Genomic DNA, 17,935 nt, shown 5'->3' on the forward strand with positions numbered 1-17,935 from the left:
CTGGTTTTCATGAAACCTCCTGAACGCTCCCTAGTGTGATCTTACATTTCTTCTTAACCCCGCTGTTACAATGCAAATACAGCATCCCCATTTCACAGCCACCGCATATCAAGCTGAAATTGCATCAGCTGTTTGCCATAGAGATGACTTCAAGACAAAAAGCAAACCCTCATGTGCACTGCTCTTCTTTGCTCTGGGAACTGTTTGATATGAATACTTGTTACCTTTAAAAACTGCTCTGATGAGGTTCAGTAGATTAAAGCATCTTTGCTGGCAGCAGCCCGGGCAGTTTTTCACAGCATCATAAATCATTGATGTAAGAAACAAAACCAAAACGCGATTCCTTGCTTTACAGGTGACATGAACCTTGAAGAGTATTTTGCAAGAACTGGCTATAATGGTTCCCTTGAAAAACAGGATTTGGAAACCTTAACCAATATATTCCAGCACCACATCCGTGCTGTTCCCTTCGAAAACCTCAGCATCCATTGCGGAGAGAAAATTACTTTGGGGTTGGAGCACGTTTATAACAAAATCGTGCAGAGGAAGCGGGGCGGCTGGTGCATGGAAAACAACCAGCTGTTGGGCTGGGTCCTGAAACGCCTGGGGTACGACGCCAGCTTTCTGGGAGCGTTTGTGTTCAATCCACATCAAAATGCGTACGCCACCATCATGACCCATCTCCTTGTAAAGGTCGTTATTGATGGCAAAGCCTATATTGTTGACGGAGGCTTTGGTGTATCCTATCAGATGTGGCAACCGATGGAGCTTGTGTCGGGGAAAGACCAGCCCCAGGCTCCTGGCATCTTTCGCTTCACAGAAAAAAATGCCATCTGGTACCTTGAGAAAGTGAGAAGGAAACAATATATCCCCAATCAAAATTTCTCTAATTCTGATCTTCTGGAGAAAAAAGAGTGTCGGAAAGTTTATATGTTCAGCCTCGAGCCACGGACAGTGGAAGATTTCCATTTCCAGTGCACGTACCTTCAGACATCTCCAGATTCCCTCTTTACAAAGAAGTCCATCTGCACCCTCCAGACCACTGATGGCTTTCGAGCACTAATTGGGTGGACACTCACTGAGACCACATACAACTACAAGGAAAATATGGATCTGGTGGAATTCATAACTCTTGAAGATGAAGAGGTGGAAAAAACGCTGAAAGAGAAATTCAACATAACCCTAGATAGAAAACTTGTCCCAATTAATGTCAAAGGATTTTACACAATCTAGATGACCAGAAAAACCTACAATAATGCTACATATGTACAGTACCTTCCACTGTCTGCGCAATCACTACTGTAAGATTATGGGATTCTTTTGCAGGCAATTGAAGGAAAAATACATTAATACAAGATTAAAGTGAACTTCACTCTGAGAAAAATCAGGAATTTAAGACTCTTCTGTCAGGTATATAGAATTACTTGCTGTGAGATGACGGCAGTTCAATTTTTGGTACAAATGTAGGATCTGATTTGAATCTGGTTATAAACTTGGGTAATAAATATGTCTGGGGAATTCTGGAGTGCCTATAGCACATAAATAGGGGTATAGATTATTAATTGTGATATGCTGCCAACATATTTTCTATGGTTATTATAGGGAGAAAAATCATCTGTGAGCATTTAGACAGTGAAGTACATATTTAAAAATTCATTTTTCACAAGATCTAACCACTCGCAGCTCATTTCATTTCTCTACCTTTTGTGCTGGTTTTAGCTGGGATTATTTTCTTCACAGTAGCTCGTACAGGGCTATGTTTTGCATTTGTGCTGAACAGTGTTGATAACACAGGGTTGTTTCCATTACTGCTGAGCAGTGCTGCCACAGAGCCAAGGCCTTTGCTGCTGCTCACCCCACCCCAGCAGCGAGCAGGCTGGGGGGCACAAGGAGCTGGGAGGGGACACGGCCGGGACAGCTGACCCCAGCTGACCCAAGGGATATCCCACACCATACGGCGTCAGGCTCAGCTTAGAAAGCCGGGGGAAGGAGGAGGAAGGGGGGCACATTCGGAGCAATGGCGTTTGTCTTCCCAAGTCACCGTTAGGCGTGATGGAGCCCTGCTTTCCTGGAGATGGCTGGACACCTGCCTGCCCATGGGAACGAGTGAATGAATTCCTTCTTTTGCTTTGCTTGCGTGCACGGCTTCTGCTTTACATATTAAACTGACTTTATCTCAACCCATGAGTTTTCTCACCTTTACTCTTCCGATTCTCTCCCCCATCCCACTGGGGGGGGGAGTGAGTGAGCGACTGGGTGGTGCTTAGTTGCCAGCTGGGGTTAAACCACGGCAGTCCTTTTTTGCGCCCAACATGGGGCTCAAAGGTTTTGAGATAATGACAGATTTGATTAGAATGTGATAGATGGAATTTATAGCTGTTATTCCTGTTTAGCTATTAACTGACAGGCTCCTGTGCTTGCCATGGGGCTTACTTGCCTTACTGTGTATTAGAGGCTAGTGCTCGTTAGTGGCTGCTTTTTGCTTCCGCTGCTTGCTGTACTGCTGATCATCTTACTCTGCTGTGCCTGGGAACATTCTGATAACAGCAATGGCCATGTGCCTGGGCTGGCGGACGGCCAGGGCATCGCTGCTCTTTCTGTGCTGCCGTACAGGACAGGCTGGAACTCCACTGTGAACTTGAGTCAAAGGGACTGTGACCTGTGCATGAGTCCATGTGGGAGCAGGACACCCCGAAGCATCTGTGGCCGTGGATGAGTCCATTCTGCAGCAGGTACACCTTGAATCATCAGTGGCTGTGCATGAGGTCATGCTGGAGCACCTCAAAGTGTGTGGCCATGGGTAAGCCCACAAGAGAGCAGGTACACCCCTGGAGGGACTGCAGCCATGGGTAAGGCCATGTTGGAGCAGGTTCACTCCCGAAGGGACTCTGGCTTTGGGTAAGGCCGTGCTGGAGCGGGTACCTCTCTGAAGGCATTGTGGCCCATGGATAAGGCCATGCTGCAAGAGGTGCACCTCCAAGTGACTGTGGCTGTGGATAAGTCTACACTGCAGCAGGTATACCGCTGGAGAGACTGTGGCTCATAGATAAGGCTCCACTTGGAGCAGGTATACCTCTAAGGGACAATACTCCATGGATAAGTCCAAGCCAGAGCAGGGGCAAGGGGAGACATTCATTGCAATGTTAAACCATATAACCTGACCCAAAGGGACCAGGGGTGGAGATTGTAATGGAAATACCTTTAAATTTTTTTAACCCACAATTTGAGTTGCATGTTATAGGGATTACTATAGCAGAAACTACCTGAACCAATGGAGGAGAAGCCTTACAAGAAGCAGTGCAAGTGCAGCAGTGACCTGACCTGAGCTGGCTTTGGTGCCCAGTAACTCCACGTAACACACCACCTCTCCCGTCCTGAGTGACGACCATAACAGATGGAGCCCAAATCATAGACTAAATGAGCTCAGTGGACATTTTACAGGGGTCATCCATAGACTAGGGGAATGATATCTGTGTATTATATCAAAGGATGGGAATGGGGGTGGTGGTTAATGAGGATGTATTGGATAGTGTGGGACCTGAGCATGACGTAAACGTTATGGAATAAGGGGTGAAGAATGTGCTGGTTTTGGCTGGGATAGAGTTAATTTTCTTCACAGTAGCTAGTACAGGGCTATGTTTTGCATTTGTGCTGAACAGTGTTGATAACACAGGGTTGTTTCCATTACTGCTGAGCAGTGCTGCCACAGAGCCAAGGCCTTTGCTGCTGCTCACCCCACCCCAGCAGCGAGCAGGCTGGGGGGCACAAGGAGCTGGGAGGGGACACGGCCGGGACAGCTGACCCCAGCTGACCCAAGGGATATCCCACACAACATAACGCCAGGCTCAGCTTAGAAAGCCGGGGGAAGGAGGAAGGGGGGCATATTCGGAGTGATGGCGTTTGTCTTCCCAAGTAACCATTACATGTGACAGAGCCCTGCTTTCCTGGAGATGGCTGGACACCTACCTGCCGATGGGAACGAGTGAATGAATTCCTTGTTTTGCTTTGCTTGCGTGTGCGGCTTTTGCTCTACCTATTAAACTGTCTTCATCTCAACCCACGAGTTTTCTCACCTTTACTCTTCCAATTCTCTCCCCCATCCCACCGGGGGGGAGTGAGCGAGCGGCTGGGTGGTGCTTAGTTGCCAGCTGGGGTTAAACCACAACACCTTTAATATAGGTAAAACAATGTCATCTTTGAAAGGAGCATTAGGAGGCATAATTCACCGTCATCCTTAGACAAAACAGTACAAAATGAAAATTATCATCACGTGCATCCCTTTTGTCATTGCTGCAGTAAACTGCCCAAAGTAATTTTTGGTATGTATGTATTTTCTGGTGATCCAAATTGTATATATTGCAGCATTACTGTGGCTGATGGGCTCTAAGGAAATACCTACAAGCTTTGCTTCTGACAAGTAATCATCCTATAAAGGGTGAACGTTGCTTAAACATCACAACTGGCTTAGCTTTACTTCTATCCCAAAAGGGGTAGAAATGTTGTATTTTTGGCATTGCAAATTATTTGTATAACAAATTAGAACAATGAAGCTAACCCCACTATGTATTTAATTTTGCCCTCTGTGTATAGCAAATATGGGAGTCCTTACAGCTATCCTTAATGAGTACCACTTAGCACAGGAGCTTCAGTGTCACAAGCGAGTTCATTCATCTGTATCAAAGTGAAAAAAATCAAGGAGCCAACCAGATCTAAAGGAATCTGTTTCTTTAGAATTATTTCACAATCACATTTCCCCTTTTTTTTTTTTTCCAAAAAGCCCAAACAAGGAAACCACTGAGAAAGGGGAAACATTCTCAAACACATGGAAAAAAACCAGAAGTAACACTGAAAAACACCCTTTCTCCCCGATCTATTACAATCCTGAGTATTGGTCAAATGTTGATTCCTCCCACTGATGGTGTATCTTTTTGCTCAAAGACAACATCTGATCATAAATCTCACAAATGCTGTAAATGTATACCTGAAAATAAAGGAAAATAAAAACATAAAGAGTTGCTGTAAATACCCCCCGCCCCCAACTGCATGACTCCTGCACACACCATTTGCTAAGTAAATGGGGTCTGTTCAATCATGCTATCAATCTGCTGGCCAACCCTTCCCACCACAAACTTCTCGAACCAAACAGGCCAATATTGAACAAATTTGACAGCAGTGTTGGAGGCAATAAGTTCCTACAAGTTCCTGGAAAAAGAGCTCATAGGCTGAGGAAGATGACAATCACCGAAGAGGAGGCCCAGTCATTGCCTCCTCTGCTGGGCTCAGCAGCCAACAGCTCTGGGCTGGCTGTGGTGCGTGCCGGCTCTTCCCCGCCGACGGGCCGCGGTGGCAGCTGATGGCCTGGCTGCATGTGTACTTGCACACGGACAAGGCACCAAGGACCAAGCAGGAGGTGATAGGTGAGAACACAGTTTTTCTATAAATAATGGAACTAAGGACTTTGTTCTCTAATTTGTATTCATATTATTCTCTCACACTAAGGTCCCATTAAGGGTTTTTACCCCTTTCTAAATGATTGATCAAACTGAGGTGTTCCCTGAGACCCCAAGGAACCTTATGAGCTTCAAAACACTCACCACCTCCATTCTAGCTGACAGAAATTCCCATCTGCATTCACCCAGGTCACCAAACCATGTTTCTCTATGCAATGAACTACAGTTGTTTTCTGGTGCTGCTGCCTCTTGTCTTGAGGACAGCCATTAACAGACTGGCTATTTTGCCCCCATACTTCTCTGAAGATGTTCCTGCTGTCGCTCCCAGATGACTGCTCAGGTTATGGTGTGCAAGGGTTTCTTGGGCAGAGGTCTATGGATTCACATCAGCATTTTCACCTGGGCCTGCAATGATGGGACTCAACCCGGATACCCACTTCTACTATTCAGTTACTAAAAATCTATGGGGCTGCCGACAACTGAAGCTACAACCTTCTCCCTGACTCCCTCTGTTGATAACCACTCTGAGTGGGATTTTTCCTTTCAGGTGACAATAATAACCAGGTCCTCACTGTGCAACATCAAATCACACGAAGAAATGTCAACACGTACAGCTGAGGAACAGTTTCACAGTTTAACTAAAGCTCCCCAAAAGCTGACTAAAGCAGGTTATTGAGGTGTGAATGCCAGACCCAAAATGCCCTAAAAGTTTGAGATGAGAACGGTGTAAAAACAAACAAAACCAAACCAACCCAGAGGCCTCAAGCTGGGGTTCCATTAGCAAGGCATTATTGTAGAAAGGAGATGCTCTCCCAAACTGAAAAGAAACAACCAAGTCCTTAAAGCATCAGCTCTCCAGAGAAACTTGTGTTCACATGCAGAAGGGAAACACGGGATGTTTGACATCCTTCACTACCACTACGCTTTATTAACACTCTCTCTGAAGGAAGATTTAATAGAGAGCCTTCGCTATTGTGCAGTTTTACTTGTTGACTGTTGTTGAAATGAAGCAGAACAAACGCTTATAACCCCTCACCCAGGACTTGTACAATTCCAAATACAATTTAAAAGTACGGTATTCCAATTAACAGAAAGACGAGACAATTTCTTTTTAAGTCTGAATGCTGGATTAAGTCCCAGAATCCCAGCCCAGCTGCCCATTACAAACTCATGCAATGCCCAATGGCAACAACAGCCATACACGATTGTAGAATTGTATAATGGAGTGTCTTATTAGAAAACAAAACACATAACAGAAGAAACTCGGTTCAAACTCCATGGCACCCCTGAACATCCTCCCCCCTCCCCAAAGAATCAAAGTTTAATCAGCTCATGCATTACTAAAGGGAGGATACAGGATGGCTCGCTTCAGTTGGACTCTGGTCCTGGACTTAAGATCCAATACTAAGCAGAATAAAAGTAACAAAACGAGAAATATCAGCAAAAAAGATGAAGTTGTTCAATACTTCCATGTTTCCAACATCAGCAGATATTACGGAAATAAACACAGTCAGCCTGTCAAAGGGAGGGACAAAACTTCACCTGACAAGAGACATGCTTAAACTTAACACTGTGAGCTGTCAGCGAGCATGAACTACAATGCACACTTTGCTTTGTTCGCTCTAATAGCTACCTTAGCGCAACAGGCACAAACACTTCTGCTGTCTGGTAACACTTTACCCATTAGATTTTGCAGGTAGCCATCTTCTTTAACAAAAATGCTTACTACTTACCCAACTTGCTTTGGTTCTCAAAGAAGAAATGCTTTTCATTTAGAAACACGACCACATGGGGAAGTTCTACAGCTTAGGAAGTTGCATGTGAAAATGCCTCTGCATTTGAGACTGTGTCAGAGCCAAGAAAGCTTGAATTAATGTACGGTCGTATTATGAATATTTCACCGCTACACTTACATCTCTGTCAAGAGTAGTTCAAGCACAGATTTTTATATAGCAGAATGTTTCTACCCTGGCTAGGAAGCTAGAGCCAGACTTAAAATACATATATATATATATATATATATGCATTTATAAGTTTGGAAATATAGATTGGTATTTCAGAAGATCCCATCATAAAATGTCTGCTTGTAACTTTGGGCACTTAAAGTACATTTAAAAGGTCATGCAGGGATGATTTTTAGTTTTGTCTTGCTCATAACAACGCATTATGAATGGTGCTTTTAAAGGTGCATTTTACAAACTCCCCATGAACAAGAGATTGTGCTAAAAATTAGTAGTTGGTCTTGCTGTAGCATTTCAATAACTCACCTGGCCACCAGCTAAACATGAACAGCACAGCACCCAGATTTGAAGACAATAAACCAAAATCTATCATTTCTTCACGGTTGGTGTTGGGCATGTTTAGGAAACAGAAGCAGCACCCTCCTCCCCTGCCAAATTCCAAACACATGGATTTTCTAGGAGGCTGTTTAGAGTTCACTCACACTCTTACCCACACACCATGCCACTCACATTTCCAGCCATCCCTCAGGAAACCACATGAAATTAAGGACCAATGTATGGCAGAACGCCCTTCAACTGCACAAAATTACTCCCCATTGGACTGAAGAGAACTCTGCAATGCAAGAGAGCTCTCTGCATAGACCCATGGCAAAAAAAGACTTCACATCGAGTTCATCTGAGCCACTAATTGTTACCAAAATTACCCAAAAGCTCCTTTACATGACACCACTGGAACCTTCTCCAATCCACTGTCTCTCAGGGCATGCAATTGGAGTGACATCTCCTGGTTGCTGGTGGTTCTCTGGAACACACCTTCTCCCCGCAACTGTCCAGCATAGCTATGCAGAAATTCTCTCTCCATTGAAGAAATGTGTTCAGATAGAGAGGAATAATTTTCCTACTAATAAGCAAGAAAGAATAATGGAATATATTCCAAGTTTTTCTTGTGATGACCAACAATAAATCATTTCTTAGCTCAGGTCACATCTTCCATGAGAAGAAAAATGTCTTGCCATCATTAACTTCTTTTCAGCTAGCAATAATATATGATCAGGTTTTAAGTAATTGAACCAGTAGCATCTAATTAGCTCTGAAAAACTATCTCAGATCATGAATCATAGACTTTCCACCTGTATAAGGTCCCCTTACTAGCTTAAAAGTATATTTCTCTTTCCATGTGTGATCCATCTTGAACATCTAATAAGGTGCTCTTGATATATGGATTATAGTTCATATATCACATGCAAAATACAGCAGACACACAGTGTCTTTCTTTATATAATTGAGTTTCATGTCTTGCTTCACCAAGCTGTTAAAAAAAGGAAGCCTCTTGTGTCCATGATGGAATGGCCACTACTTGCTTCAATTCAACAAATTCCTCTTTCTCCAGAGAGTCAGCATTAAGGATGAGTAACTTAGACATCTAGCTGGGGAAATGAAGTAATAGAAAGAAATATTCCATGTTGAAAGCCAGGATACAGAGAACTGCTATGATTTTAGACAAGACCACATTGACATTTTTCAACAGGCTCAGAGCACTGACTGACCTGAGGGCATGATGTTTCCATCCTAACATTACTTCAGATGGCTTCATTGCATGCTAAACAGAAAAAGTCACTGCAGTCAACTAATATTTGGGGACATCTGTGGCTAGCACAAAACAGGATCACTTCTTACATCAGACTGTATTAAGCATGATTTTTTACATTAAATTAGCTAAACCACAGTCATTAACCACAAAAAAAAAAATCAGTTTTTATTCAGCTTTCAAATATGTTTCTGAAGCCGTTATTATGCTTTTATAACAAGACCTAGATAATTATAAGATTGAGGGTTTTTTTTCTGAAAGAGAGACAAGATTAGCAAACTTCTTTTGGAAGACAGAAATTAATACTCACAATCTGCTCAAGTGTCAAACTGTAAACGTTGCCCAATATTTGGCTTGCTCTATAAAAAAAAGTTTTACTATAAAACCGTCTATTTTTAAATAAGCTTTTTAAAAAATAAAATTCAACAAAATGGATTTTATCTCTGTGTTCTTTTTCCATCTTATTTTTAGCACAGTAAAAAAACCCAAAACGTGTTTCTGCTGACTTTTTTCAATTTGAAGACAGCAAAGGTTTTCATTTTCATACTAAAAAATGCAGTGAAAGCTGAACTGCCTTTCTGGATTGGACAAAGCTCGTCTTTAAATACTTCTTTCAGATGTTATCATAAATCGTAAACAATGTTGCTCTCGACTGCATGTGACACTCGATCTAATTATGCACAACATTTAAAAAGGCTGATGGGATTAGTGCCCCACACATTAAAAGCTGCTGAGAGAGGAAAGGATGTATGACATCCATTATATACACATCCACTTTGAAAAATGTTTGCTGTGTGGATGGTAGAAATTTCAATGCGAACAGACTCAGATTTACAAATCTATCCTTTACATTACATAGCAAAAACTCCAAACAATCTCCAGTTCATGGTAGTATATTTGGTAGATAACATTTCTATTAGCTCCAGTTGTGCAGTGGACATTAATCCTGAGGTTTTAAGAACTTTTTCTTAGCTTTTTTGTAAGGTCTTGTGTTACTATTCCCATCTTCATCTTCATCCTGGAGTACGCGCTGGTCTCTTTTTCTCAAGAATTTCTTCCCTATTGTTCCCACTAATGTTTCATATCTGTAAAGATAATAAAAAAATTACAGCTTTTATTAAAACCAGAGAAAACTTCAATGGAGCAAATCATAAATCTAATCAACAATTTAAGTGGTGTAAAAAAGCCAGTCATGAGAAGCTTAAGAAGCACAAGTACTACATGATCACTTATTACATTATTATTCATTTTGATAGTTTGAGTTTGTTAGCAATCTGGAACAGGGAGGGAATTAGCATGGAATACCTGGATATCAAAGGGCAGAAAACCCCTATGAGATATTTCGCCCCCAAAAGTGATGGAGATTCCACTGAATTTCCACTGGAGATTTCCAGAATTCCTGGAAAATCAGTTCTGTAAAGTACTGTATTCTGCTGGGAGGTGTGTGTGTTTTATTTTGTTTGTTGGCTTTTTGGGTTTATTTTCCCACACATAATGCAGTAACATATCATATTCCTAGCTAATATTGATTATGTCATAAAATATAACTTACCTTCTGGCCATTTCTTCATCTGACACATCAGCCTCCATTTTATCATCCACTTCAATTTCTTCTTCCTTGCACCTAGAGTTCATTTGGATCATTAACTTCTGAAAATGAAGTAAGAAATAGCTTAAACATGTAACCCTGACATAATGACAACTATGCTGAAATTCACTGGCAGAAGAAATGCATAAAAGGTAAGAATCAAACTTAATAATTATTTGCTGTTCCCTGGTCAGGCTAGAGCATACTGTTACGAAAACTCATGAAGAAAAGGCCACATGCCTGCCTGTTGCTGAGCAGAGCTTAGAGTTTGCCTTTGGGAAAAGAGGCAACACAGAGACAGGGGTTTCAGTGAATTGTACTATTCAAACATCCTCAAGGGCATGCCTGCCAGACATCTTCAGAAGACCAGAGAATTAGAAATTAGATCATAATTAATTTTTCATCGTGATGTTAGCACATAGTCCTTGAAATGCTTTTGTTAAGAAGGAACCACGTCTGCAAGGATTTAGAATAAACTACTAGTAAAAAACATGAAGCAATTATATTCCAAGCCACAGTGAGAGCAAGTTCAAAACAACTAAAAGAATCCCCTAGTACATCACCTCGCATAGCCTTTGGCATACCTCTTAGTCTTTACACCTTCGTCCTCTTGCTTCAGTTCAGTGGTAACATTTTTATTACTATCTCACTGTAGTTCTATCAGCATGAATCATGCCAGAAAGAAATTAAAGACTCTCTTGTCCAGAATTTTTACTTTGGAACTTTAAGACCTTACTTACACAACTAAGTGTTGAATGTTTGTAGGATTACACTCTAAATTAAATGGCAGGAGGAAAAGTGAGCTATTGTTTTGGTGAGCAGCATGCGGAACAGTTTCCTCACTTCAGGGAGGGAAAATCTGCAGGAGTCATGCAATTACCAACCATCGACACAAGGACATAAAAAGCTTCTATTTACCAGATGCTGCATTGATCAACATTTTGGTTTCAATCGGGGATTTCCTGTACGCGGGAGGATTTATGGAAGGTGCTAAAAAGGCCGAACAGCATGCAGTGTGAACACTCAAATCCCCGCCCCCAAGGGCTTCAATCCTAATGTGAGACCACCTCAAAACAGAGTATTTAAACAGTACCTCAATTTCTGGATTGAATCCTTTGAAGGACATTCTGCCATAAAGTAGATCCTCACATGGCATAAAGCTCCTCTCTTCTATTATAAAGCTCCTGCATGAAACCCCAAACCCAGCATTTGTCAAACGGTACGCTTTAAAATAATCAAATTAAACAAATGCAAAAAGCATTTGCTGTCTTCCCCCCGCACAAATAAACAAAACCACAGTGTATTTCAAACCATCAACTACTTTCTGAAGCTTAATTGCTCTGATAAATCTTTCAGTACAAGGAGCTTGGAGTGCAAAGGAATACTTTTTGCCAGTTAAGCTTTGCCAGTTCCACAAGCAAAATTAACTCTCCTGACAAAAAGCACTCTTTGCTGGTATGATTCCACCTACGTTAATGCTTTTGCCAGAATAAAAATACCACATAAATATCACTCTCCAGGTGGCATTACTATACCAGCAAAAGCTTCTAATTAATTTTTCATTGTGATGTTAGACCTGGCATTAGTTGAGTCTGTCAGGATATAAAACACTGTGTAATTCTCTGTTCAGCAGAGAAAGATTTCCCCTTTCTCCCTCCTTTTTTCCTCTTTTAATGAGCATGGAGCGAGAAAAGAAACATGACCCTGAGGCGTTCATAATACACGTGTTAGATAAAAGTACTTCCGTGAATTGTTCCATCCTTTTCCTTGCACACATATGCACCTCTTCCCTCATCCTCTTAATCTCCCGTGTAAAACAAACTCCTACGATCATAGGAAGTCAGGCTGAAGAGAATCAAGCTCATTCTCCTACCTCAAGGTAGGATCAGTTAAACATGTACCATGAACAGCAGAGGTCCATCTAACCTGTCCTCAAAAGACTTCCAATGATGAAGAATCCAGTGTCTCCTTAGGCAATCTATTCCACTGCTTCAATAGCCTCATTGTTAGAAAAATTCTCCCAATGTCCAGCTTGAACCTTCCTTGCTGCAACTGAAGCTCAAATACCTTTTTGTCATATCCACCAACAGTAATGGAAAATAGTTTATCAATGACCTTATTCAACTACAGTTAATTCCCTGGATCCCAGCTTTTTAAAAATTATATATGCTCTCCCTCAATGGAATTTTTGTCCTCTTTTGAAAGGACAAAAATCAAACAATTTTAGAAGTAGCTCTCTCACTATTTAAACCACCTTTCTAAATAGCAGGAATGGGCATTTTCTTCCTTATTAGCTAAGCTTTCCTTTACTTTTGCCATTATCTCTCCTATTTCAAAAACAGGATTTGAAGTGAGCTGCATTCAAGACAGAACTGTCCTGAATGGACCTAACCGTGTGACTGGAACTGAATTTATTAACCCAAAGTTTCGAACTTCTTTTTTCAAATGAAGGGAAAAAGCAGCAGTGAATGAATTGGTCCCTGCCTGAAAGAAACTAATTACATGCATCTAGAAGAAATTGTGAGTGAATGAAAACAACACACACAAGAAATGAAAGTAGGTCAAACTGCACTAGGCAACCTTGAGAATGTCCCTGAAAATAAATAATAAAAAAAGCTGTAATGCCAGTCTGTCACTATTTTTGCTTCTGTTAATTGGCTATTAATAATACTCCTTTTATAGGAAAAAATACCTGCATTGTATTCCCACTCTACAACAATCCAATTATGATAAGAAGTACAAAAGGGTACAAGCTTACTCTTTCTCCTTTAGATCTGGTAAATCAAGATACCAGTGTTCTTCACTAATTATCTTCTTTTCTTCCTCTTCCAGTTGTTTTTTAGTTTGTGAATCCAAACCCCTTTGCATGAACTAAAAGGAAAGACACATAAACACCAGCTTCAGTTTTTTGCATTGTGTGTACGTTTGAACATGCAATAATTACATGGTGACAATTATCTATTACATAGTATTTAACAGTTGATAAATGCTTTTTATGATTTTTCTCTGGGTTTGGTCTAAGTTTGGGCAAACAGGCAATGGAAACGTAAACAACTGCTGATCACAGCTATCTACTGGAAGTCAACAGTCAGCCACATCTGTACTTACATACAATGAAACAGACCTTTTCTCATTAGTTTTGATGGATCTGAGTTGTTACAACTCCGTAACTTTGCTAAGATTTTTCTAATGTTTCAGCAAAGGCCAGAGAGAACATAATGGGGTTAAAGCTATTGCTGTATATCAGAAACCAACATCATACAAACAGCACTGGAGCTCGGAGCTAGAGGGAGGTCATACCAGGTTGGCCATTGTTTGAAACATCTATACTTCCTACCATCCTCCTCTTTTCTCAGATTTCATTTAATGAACTGGCTTGCGTTTGTAGCCCTGAAGGCTGGAACCTGCCTTTGGAAGTGGATAAAGTAACTGAGGCTACAAAAAAAGTCTCTTGTATCCGGCTGTGCTAGAGGGAGATGTTACCAGCTCTTAACTTCTCATCGATGACCCAACAAAGTACCAGTCAAGCAGTATGTGTAAGCACCTGTTAACTCACCACAGGAACAGCCTGCCGAGTTTGTTGAGACCAATAACTTAGTTTAGGGTAAGGCTGCTAATTTTGCCTAATACAAGGACATTCCTGTAAATTGCTTACTTGGTGATAACCTTTGGCAGAGGATGGGAACAGGCAGATAGGAACAGTAACCTCTCTCACAGCTGGCACTAAAAAAGGTCATCTGTCATGGCCTATGAAAAATTGCTGAGAGTGCAAAACTACAGACCTGATGTATGTGAAACATCCCTTTTATTTCCATTTGTCTCAATTAAGGTGCCTGAATTGAGTGGCAATTTAAGTATTAACAATGTTAACCAAACACGCTGGAACAAACAACTCTTTCACAACTTTACAGTAGTAATCCTTATATTCTCGCATCCCTAGCAGCTGGGACCTCCCATATGGTCTACAGAAAGTGTTTGAGTAACTGTATCTGTCAGAGGTGTACATTTACACCAATGTAACTCCCAGCTAGGGGCAAGTCTACCAGTACAGTTTATACACACTCCTGCACAAAAATTGCTTTGTGGCTATCAAAGCATACATGTGCAGAGGAATTTCATATCAACTAATTTTACCCTTCTCATTTAACGCAGCATCGTTTTTATGTTTAGATAAGCCTGCAGGCTGACAGATAATGTGCCAGTGGGGCACATCTGTCTCTTGAACACTAGCAGATACTTTGACGTTGTTTAGATCCCAGCTAAAATGGGCTTGGCTGGGGATAAAGCCCAAGAAGGCATCACAAAACACTTCCCTCCCACAAAAAAACTGCATTCCTGAGCTTATTTAAAAAATACAGGTAATACAGATGTGCAATATATATATTATATACACCTCTCACACCTCTTCAGTCTTTACAACATGCCCAAGCAAACCAAACTCTGAAATAAAAGCCAATATAGCGCTAGTGTCTCATTTTCCATTTATACTTCTATTTGCATCCATTTGTACAAGATCTTTAATGAAAGAAAAATTGACTTTTCTTTGCTTAGTCGATCCAAAATATGTCAAAGCTTTCCAATTAAAATTACAGTATCTTCTTGAGGAAAATAAGGGAATCTATCATGTGGAAAACCATATTGCTCAAGGAAATTGGTTAGCCAGTCAGAAATCTCAACAGGAGAAATTCTGCTACAAGCACCCAATTAAATAATCATTTCACATTACATTTTAAAGATTATGTTCCTAAAGATTACTACAGGAATAAAAAATATGTGATCACACTTATCTAAAATGTAAACACGCATGGATGAATTAAAAATATACCTACTGCGGTAGACACAGAGTAAGTCAGTAACTGAGTGGTTATTTGGATTAGCTTCCCCAAGCAATGGGACCTGGACCAAATGGTGCAAGATCTAAAAGCATGAGCCATCCTTCGACATCAAGAGGTGAGCACATGTGGTCCGGTACTCAGCGCAAAGGGTCTTCACAATGCCACCACTGACCACGTCACCTCTGAGTGACGCTTCACCTGCCCGTTGAATTGTGATAATACATCTTATCAGTATCTGCAGAAGCAGCTGCTAAAGGATTAATTAAAACATTTGTAAACAAGAAGATCTGCAGAAGGAAAGTGCTAAATACAAGATCTGTGTATGACCTTTTCAAAACCTACTCATCTCTTCAAAGCTGGTTACTACTGCCCGGACTGTAAACCTGCAAATGTCACAGCAGCTTCTCCACAGCCTTCAAAGGAAGAAAATCTAAAAACTGGCTTTTGAAATCTCCAGGGGGTTAATAAACTGGCAAAAAACATGAGCAGAAATTTCACTTTAAAAGAGAGTATTACATGAAAATAAGAAAAATTAATGATGTTGCAATCCAGGTTGTGGGAGTCTTACTCTGTCATACACTGCTGGCTAACTAAGCTCAACATCTGCTCCCTTTTGACAGCAAGGCAAGATGTGTTCTGTTCTCTCTGTTCATGAGTTTTAGTCTTTCACTAGCAGCATCCGTTAATTGGGGTAAATATTCCACCGACCTACTGTAGAAGAGTACACTTTACATGGTAGATTGAACTGAAGTCAGCTGAACTCCTTTCAGCCAGTGTCTAAAATATAGCCCCATATAAATACGTGGATAAAAAATTGGTTAAATAAAACACCACAAGCAAGAAGCCACAAACGCCCCATCATATTCAGTTATAAAAATTTAATGGACATTAACATTTAAAAAAAAGTTAATGGCAACTCAACGTTTACTGGTTGTTTTCCAGCAATAAAGAACCATCAATCACAGGAGAACGTACTCTACTGAATTAGCTGTTGTAGTACACGACGTGAAGCAGAATCCATTAGCCAGTAAGCGGAGACTAATTTCACATAGGACTTGACATGAGATTCACAATTCCAAGGGTAACAGGCACGTCACGATGTTACTAACAGCCCTTGCATTTATGAGTTGGGAAAGGCAGTTAACACTGCCATTCAGGTTGCGTATTTTATTAGCCACCAGTGTAAACTGGCAAAAAAATGGACACAATAAAAAGAAAAAGAAACTTTTCCCCCCTCCCAAGATTAAAAGCCCCCCCCAAGGAAGGCAAGCAACATTAATATTTTAATTTCAATGTGTGTGTGTGTGTGGTGGGGGAAGAAGTCTTATCATTTTTATTCACGATAAGCAACCTAACTGCAGAGAAACCAGGTGGAACGAAACGTCTCTCAAATGGTGCCAAAAGTTGGCCCTTACTAGGGTAGGCCTTTGGCTGCAATCATGAAGCTGCTTTCCTGCACCAAACCCCCCAGCACCACCCCCGGCCCCCGAGACCTGTCGCTAGCGTCGAAGCAGCTCCATGCTCGCTGACAGCTCTCTGAAATCGCCTCTGGCCTGCGGAGCCGGCCGGCAGCAGCCCGCAGAGCTGCAGGCCTGAGCGAAAGGGCAAGCGAAGCTGACGCTGAACAGATGCGGGCTTTAACACGCGCCTTACGGGGGACAGGAGGCACCCCTGCCCGTGCGCCAGACCAGAACCGACGCAGCGCGGCCAGCGGCAGACGGGGAGCAATGCCCCAAGCCGGGCAGGCGGCTCCAGGGTGGCCTGGTTCACCCGGGCCCCCCCGCCAGCTCGGCCCGGCCCCTCACGGCCGCTGCAGCCGCCTCGGGTGCCGGCGCGGCCCAGGCTCCCCCGGCAGCGGCCCCGTCCTCCCCGCCCAGGGCCGCCTGACGGCGCCGGGCCCGGCCGCCCTGTCCTCACCCCAGCGCGGACCGGGCCTCCCCTCCTTCCCTGCCCCGCTGCCGGGCCCCGCCGCCGCCCCCCTCACCTTCATGCGCAGCAGGTTCTTGGACAGCTTCGTCTTCACCTCCCCGGCCATGGCGGCCGGCGCTGCCCGCAGGCCGCACCGGATCCCCGCGCTCGCGTAGCGGCGCGGCCGCGCACGCCCGAGGAGGAGCGGGAGGAGGCGGCGGCGCGGCTCCACCCCCCGCGTCCGGGGCGCGGCGGCGGCGCCAGGCCCATGCCCACAGCCCCGGGGAGCGGCCGGGTGTGCAGGGCCGGGGGGTGCGCGCTTAGTGCAAAAAAGAACGCAAAAACCCCAACTTCCCTGTACGGGGCCGGTTATGTGGGGTGCGGGGGATCGGGTGTGTGAGCAGGAGATAGATCTGACTCGGTGTGAAATGGCAAATTAGTAGGGGAACCCGAGATTTCTTACTGACGCTTGTGCATTCTGTAGTGCTGCCAGCTTACGATTTCATCCATGATTTTCTGGTATTTGAAAGAGAGAAGGAAAGACTGTAAAATCTATCTCATACTGGCATTTGGAGACTGCTTTCATTTTAGCTTTCATTTTTTAA

General features: G+C 42.7%; 2 protein-coding genes across 3 annotated transcripts; one reads left to right on the top strand and one right to left on the bottom strand.

Annotated features, from left to right (window-relative positions):
* The first annotated feature begins 360 nt into the window (after positions 1 to 360).
* Positions 361 to 1,233, top strand: LOC104035483 (arylamine N-acetyltransferase, pineal gland isozyme NAT-10). The gene has a single exon (XM_009488802.2). It carries the CDS (start codon positions 361 to 363, stop codon positions 1,231 to 1,233), a length of 873 nt encoding a protein of 290 aa, XP_009487077.1.
* Positions 1,234 to 9,824: 8,591 nt separating this feature from the next.
* On the bottom strand, positions 9,825 to 17,490 carry MPHOSPH6 (M-phase phosphoprotein 6). Of its 2 annotated transcripts, XM_075715094.1 has the most exons (6): positions 17,407 to 17,429; positions 15,417 to 15,620; positions 13,346 to 13,458; positions 11,681 to 11,771; positions 10,552 to 10,649; positions 9,825 to 10,084 (listed from the first exon to the last, which is right to left on the bottom strand). In XM_075715094.1, exons 2-6 carry the CDS (start codon positions 15,519 to 15,521, stop codon positions 9,940 to 9,942), a joined length of 552 nt encoding a protein of 183 aa, XP_075571209.1. In that variant the 5' UTR covers positions 15,522 to 15,620; positions 17,407 to 17,429; the 3' UTR covers positions 9,825 to 9,939. The 2 variants fall into 2 exon arrangements, with proteins under 2 accessions (XP_075571209.1, XP_075571210.1); XM_075715095.1 differs by lacking the exon at positions 15,417 to 15,620 and having other exon boundaries at positions 17,407 to 17,490.
* Positions 17,491 to 17,935: the final 445 nt, after the last annotated feature.

The sequence above is a fragment of the Pelecanus crispus genome, chromosome 8 (genome assembly GCF_030463565.1).
Source record: "Pelecanus crispus isolate bPelCri1 chromosome 8, bPelCri1.pri, whole genome shotgun sequence".
NCBI classification, from domain to species: Eukaryota; Metazoa; Chordata; class Aves; order Pelecaniformes; family Pelecanidae; genus Pelecanus; species Pelecanus crispus.

Bases quoted from the DNA above. Each gene is read 5' to 3' on its own strand.
- LOC104035483 (XM_009488802.2), top strand. From the start codon at position 361: ATGAACCTTGAAGAGTATTTTGCAAGAACTGGCTATAATGGTTCCCTT.
- MPHOSPH6 (XM_075715094.1), bottom strand. From the start codon at position 15,521: ATGGCTCATGCTTTTAGATCTTGCACCATTTGGTCCAGGTCCCATTGC. The intron at 13,459-15,416 runs GTAGGTATATTT...CTTTCCTTTTAG, and splicing joins CTTACTCTGTGTCTACCGCA to TTCATGCAAAGGGGTTTGGA. The intron at 11,772-13,345 runs GTAAGCTTGTAC...GGTTTCATGCAG, and splicing joins CCAGATCTAAAGGAGAAAGA to GAGCTTTATAATAGAAGAGA.